The following is a 6,237-nucleotide window of genomic DNA, read 5'->3' as shown; positions in this document are numbered from 1 at the left end:
AGGTTCAGTCATCACTATTACCAGTCAGAGGGGCAGTCATCATTATTACCAGTCAGAGGTTCAGTCATCATTATTACCAGTCAGAGGTTCAGTCATCATTATTACCTGTCAGAGGTTCAGTCATCATTATTACCAGTCAGAGGTTCAGTCATCACTATTACCAGTCAGAGGTTCAGTCATCATTATTACCAGTCAGAGGTTCAGTCATCATTATTACCCGACTCAATGACCATTAAATGGCCCACAGAGGTTCAGTCATCATTATTACCAGTCAGAGGTTCAGTCATCATTATTACCAGTCAGAGGTTCAGTCATCATTATTACCAGTCAGAGGTTCAGTCATCATTATTACCAGTCAGAGGTTCAGTCATCATTATTACCAGTCAGAGGTTCAGTCATCATTATTACCTGACTCAATGACCATTAAATGGCCCACAGAGGGACAGTCATCATTATTACCTGACTCAATGACCATAAAATGGCCCACAGAGGGACAGTCATCATTATTACCTGACTCAATGACCATTAAATGGCCCACAGAGGTGCAGTCATCATTATTACCTGACTCAATGACCATTAAATGGCCCACAGAGGGACAGTCATCATTATTACCTGACTCAATGACCATAAAATGGTCCACAGAGGGACAGTCATCATTATTACCTGACTCAATGACCATAAAATGGCCCACAGAGGGACAGTCATCATTATTACCTGACACAATGACCATAAAATGGCCCACAGAGGTGCAGTCATCATTATTACCTGACTCAATGACCATTAAATGGCCCACAGAGGGACAGTCATCACTATTACCAGTCAGAGGGGCAGTCATCATTATTACCAGTCAGAGGTTCAGTCATCATTATTACCAGTCAGAGGTTCAGTCATCATCATTACCAGTCAGAGGTTCAGTCATCATTATTACCTGTCAGAGGTTCAGTCATCATTATTACCAGTCAGAGGTTCAGTCATCACTATTACCAGTCAGAGGTTCAGTCATCATTATTACCAGTCAGAGGTTCAGTCATCATTATTACCCGACTCAATGACCATTAAATGGCCCACAGAGGGACAGTCATCATTATTACCTGACTCAATGACCATTAAATGGCCCACAGAGGTGCAGTCATCATTATTACCTGACTCAATGACCATTAAATGGCCCACAGAGGGACAGTCATCATTATTACCTGACTCAATGACCATAAAATGGCCCACAGAGGGACAGTCATCATTATTACCTGACTCAATGACCATAAAATGGCCCACAGAGGTGCAGTCATCATTATTACCTGACTCAATGACCATTAAATGGCCCACAGAGGGACAGTCATCATTATTACCTGACTCAATGACCATAAAATGGCCCAGAGGTTCAGTCATCATTATTACCAGTCAGAGGTTCAGTCATCATTATTACCAGTCAGAGGTTCAGTCATCATTATTACCTGACTCAATGACCATTAAATGGCCCACAGAGGGACAGTCATCATTATTACCTGACTCAATGACCATTAAATGGCCCACAGAGGGACAGTCATCATTATTACCAGTCAGAGGGACAGTCATCATTATTACCTGACTCAATGACCATTAAATGGCCCACAGAGGGACAGTCATCATTATTACCAGTCAGAGGTTCAGTCATCATTATTACCTGACTCAATGACCATTAAATGGCCCACAGAGGGACAGTCATCATTATTACCAGTCAGAGGTTCAGTCATCATCATTACCAGTCAGAGGTTCAGTCATCATTATTACCAGTCAGAGGTTCAGTCATCATTATTACCAGTCAGAGGTTCAGTCATCATTATTACCAGTCAGAGTTCAGTCATCATTATTACCAGTCAGAGGTTCAGTCATCATTATTACCAGTCAGAGGTTCAGTCATCATTATTACCAGTCAGAGGTTCAGTCATCACTATTACCAGTCAGAGGTTCAGTCATCACTATTACCAGTCAGAGGTTCAGTCATCACTATTACCAGTCAGAGGTTCAGTCATCATTATTACCAGTCAGAGGTTCAGTCATCACTATTACCAGTCAGAGGTTCAGTCATCATTATTACCAGTCAGAGGTTCAGTCATCATTATTACCAGTCAGAGGTTCAGTCATCATTATTACCAGTCAGAGGTTCAGTCATCACTATTACCAGTCAGAGGTTCAGTCATCATTATTACCTGACTCAATGACCATAAAATGGCCCAGAGGTTCAGTCATCATTATTACCTGACTCAATGACCATAAAATGGCCCAGAGGTTCAGTCATCATTATTACCAGTCAGAGGTTCAGTCATCATTATTACCAGTCAGAGGTTCAGTCATCATTATTACCAGTCAGAGGTTCAGTCATCATTATTACCAGTCAGAGGTTCAGTCATCATTATTACCAGTCAGAGGTTCAGTCATCATTATTAATATAATAAAAAATATATGCCATTTAGCAGACGCTTTTATCCAAAGCGACTTACAGTCATGTGTGCATACATTCTACGTATGGGTGGTCCCGGGGATCGAACCCACTACCCTGGCGTTACAAGCGCCATGCTCTACCAACTGAGCAGTCAGAGGTTCAGTCATCATTATTACCAGTCAGAGGGGCAGTCATCATTATTACCAGTCAGAGGTTCAGTCATCATTATTACCAGTCAGAGGTTCAGTCATCATTATTACCAGTCAGAGGTTCAGTCATCACTATTACCAGTCAGAGGTTCAGTCATCACTATTACCAGTCAGAGGTTCAGTCATCATTATTACCAGTCAGAGGTTCAGTCATCATTATTACCTGACTCAATGACAGCACGCCTCTTTCTCTTTTTATCATTGTCCTTCTTCTTCTCCACCTTGGGGCTGGTGATCTGGAACACACCATCATCATCATCATCACCACCATCATCATCATCCTCACCACCATCATCATCATCCTCACCACCATCATTATCATCATCCTCACCACCATCACCATCATCATCCTCACCACCATCATTATCATCCTCACCATCATCCTCATCATCACCCTCATCATCATCATCACCCTCATCATCATCCTGTTCATCACCATGGTCATTATAATCATAGTCATTGTAGTCGTGAGCTAAGCAGTGTGGTTGGGGTTAAGGTTGGGGTTAAGGTTGGGGTTAAGGTTGGGGTTAAGGTTGGGGTTAAGGTTGGGGTTAAGGTTGGGGTTAAGGTTGGGGTTAAGGTTGGGGTTAAGAAAGCGTAGAAATAGGGATTTAGCACTTTGTGGCTATAGAAGCTAGCGCCGACCAGTTCACTGACTAGAGACTCTGGTTTATATTAATACCTTGGTGGCCGACCAGTTCACTGACTAGAGACTCTGGTTTATATTAATACCTTGGTGGCCGACCAGTTCACTGACTAGAGACTCTGGTTTATAATAATAAATACCTTGGTGGTTGACCAGTTCACTGACTAGAGACTCTGGTTTATAATAATAAATACCTTGGTGGCCGACCAGTTCACTGACTAGAGACTCTGGTTTATAATAATAAATACCTTGGTGGTTGACCAGTTCACTGACTAGAGACTCTGGTTTATAATAATAAATACCTTGGTGGCCGACCAGTTCACTGACTAGAGACTCTGGTTTATAATAATAAATACCTTGGTGGCCGACCAGTTCACTGACTAGAGACTCTGGTTTATATTAATACCTTGGTGCCAGGTTTCTTCTTCTTCACTTCTTCGTCTGTTGAGACGGATTTCTTCTTCTTCTTCGTGGATTCCTTCTCCGTGTGGAGGGTTCCATCCTGAGATGGTTTCTGTGCTGCGGGTTTGCTTGATACAAAGAACCGCCTGATGTCCTAAGAATGGAACGTGGGAGAGGAAATGAGTCCACTGAGCCTAATTGACACCCTATTCCCTATATAATGCACTACAGGGCTCTGGTTAACAGTAAACAGTGCACTGAGCCTAATTGACACCCTATTCCCTATATAATGTACTACAGGGCTCTGGTTAACAGTAAACAGTGCACTGAGCCTAATTGACACCCTATTCCCCATATAATGTACTACAGGGCTCTGGTTAAAAGTAAACAGTGCACTCTATAGGAATACGGTGTAATTTGGGATCTATCCTAGACATTGAATGACATTTGATTTGAAGACGTGCATTGCTAAGTTACACATGAGCGATATGTTGCGTGGACAGATTCAGTATCTAGTTCTGGTACAAAAACATACTTTATAATTAAACTTGATTTAACTCGGCAAGTCAGCAAATGACGGCCTACCCCTGGACTACGGTGGGCAAAAACCGCGCGACCCTATGGGACTCCCAATCACGGCCGGATGTGATGCGGCCTGGATTCGAACCAGGGACTGCAGTAGCCTAAGAGAGAGCTGCGCCATTCGGGAGCCCAATTTAGCTGCATCAGTTGCTGTAGTTCTACTACCGTCGCATATTTATATTTATGATCTGCCCGTGTAAAAACGCCACTTGATGCCATCATTTTGTCGTCCGTATTGACCAGACGACTGTCACTTTCATGTTTGCCATGTAAAACAACTGACTTGCAAAGATAGTCAGCTTCGTGCATTGTTTTCATTAGCATGATAGCTCGTGAGTCAGCTAGAAATCCCACTAAAACAACTACAGGTTGGGATCTAGTTGGCTTAACGAGCTTATTCGGTACATTCGTAATAGCTCGTGCGTCCCCTAAAACAGTAACATGCGTCCTGACATTTGCATTCCTATGCAATACTGAATCACTTGTGTTGCTGTTGTCAGGGAATGAGTTGTTGATTTGGACCTACGATGCATAGACGCCGTGACTTACCATAATCCACAACAAAATAAATGAGTTTTCTTATTGATCGTGATGAGACTAGTTTACACCAGCAGCTCCTTTAAAATAAAAAATCCTCCTTGGCGCGAAGTGTGATCAGAGCGGAAGTGGAAGAGGAAGAGGAAGACCCATGTCGGGGGGGGAAAACGTGTCTCCCTCCAGCAGGTGGCGTTTTTGTCCTTGTTTCACCCATCAGGCAATTCGTTTTTGTGTCGGAGGTCAATAAAGAGTGTCGAATTTAATCAACAACAAAATAAATAAATGGTTTATTTGCTACGTGAGGTTTCTTTTTTGTAATATATATAATGTAAGTTTCGTAATGCTTTAAGTTGTTGCGAATGTACCGGTATAAGTAGGACACGTCACGTCCCGGCAACTTTGAGAATAAACACTTTATATATCGGAGATTTTTATTTAATTTATTTCTCCTTTATTTAACCAGGTCGGTCAGTTGAGAACAAGTTCTCATTTATATCTGCGACCCAGACCAAGATAAAGCAAAGCAGTGCGACACATCTACCGGAGATGTTTATGCATATCTATAGAAGGAGGCTACTAGTAGCATAGGATCTCTCCACATGTTCACCTGAGACACTCTGACAGTATGTTTTATATTGATCCCGAGGATACGGGATCCTGATTTAACGTTCATTGTTCATGTGTTTATCTTTCACGGAATATTCTTTATCCATAAAATGAAGAGAACAAACCCTTGCTTCACACTCTCTCTTAAATAATTTAAATATTATTTAGAAATGATCAGAAAATGTAAAAACAAAATAGCAATCCGCACCGTAAAAGTATTTAACAAATTGATAATGATTCTTGATATGTTAGGTTTATGTACTCTTGTTTGAAATTTATGTTTTTTATTTTTATTTGTTGTGTTCATAATAATTAATAAATAAATATATATTTAAATCGTATCTCTCCACATTGAAAACAGGCGGTTTCGTCTATTCATTACGCCGAGTCTGTTGCATAAAGTTGATTAAAACGGAAGCAAATGGAATGAAACGGGGAGGAACCGACCCTGCATTTGTCCAATAGAAACTCTCGTTCTGATCTGTCTGCTTCCGTTTGGTTCTTTAAAGGGAAAACGGGGAGGAACCGACCCTGCATTTGTCCAATAGAAACTCTCGTTCTGATCTGTCTGCTTCCGTTTGGTTCTTTAAAGGGAAAACGGGGAGGAACCCACCCTGCATTTGTCCAATAGAAACTCTCGTTCTGATCTGTCTGCTTCCGTTTGGTTCTTTAAAGGGAAAACGGGGAGGAACCCACCCTGCATTTGTCCAATAGAAACTCTCGTTCTGATCTGTCTGCTTCCGTTTGGTTCTTTAAAGGGAAAACGGGGAGGAACCCACCCTGCATTTGTCCAATAGAAACTCTCGTTCTGATCTGTCTGCTTCCGTTTGGTTCTT

At 41.8% G+C, this 6,237-nt stretch overlaps 1 protein-coding gene across 1 annotated transcript in view; it reads right to left on the bottom strand.

Annotated features, from left to right (window-relative positions):
- Window positions 1-6,237, bottom strand: part of LOC124028970 (replication factor C subunit 1-like) — a gene marked incomplete at its 3' end in the record, with an annotated part of 16,691 nt that extends 10,454 nt beyond the window's left edge. The window contains exons 1-3 of the mRNA XM_046340852.1: window positions 5,932-6,237; window positions 3,681-3,830; window positions 2,792-2,864 (exon numbers count right to left, since the gene is read on the bottom strand). Coding sequence (XP_046196808.1) covers window positions 2,792-2,864; window positions 3,681-3,830; window positions 5,932-6,021 — 313 coding nt within the window. The remainder of the gene's footprint in view (window positions 1-2,791; window positions 2,865-3,680; window positions 3,831-5,931) is intronic.

Source organism: Oncorhynchus gorbuscha, unplaced genomic scaffold, assembly GCF_021184085.1.
Source record: "Oncorhynchus gorbuscha isolate QuinsamMale2020 ecotype Even-year unplaced genomic scaffold, OgorEven_v1.0 Un_scaffold_5145, whole genome shotgun sequence".
NCBI classification, from domain to species: domain Eukaryota; kingdom Metazoa; phylum Chordata; class Actinopteri; order Salmoniformes; family Salmonidae; genus Oncorhynchus; species Oncorhynchus gorbuscha.
The sequence above is the reverse complement of the archived record's forward strand: the minus strand, read 5'-3'. Positions and strand labels throughout refer to the sequence as shown.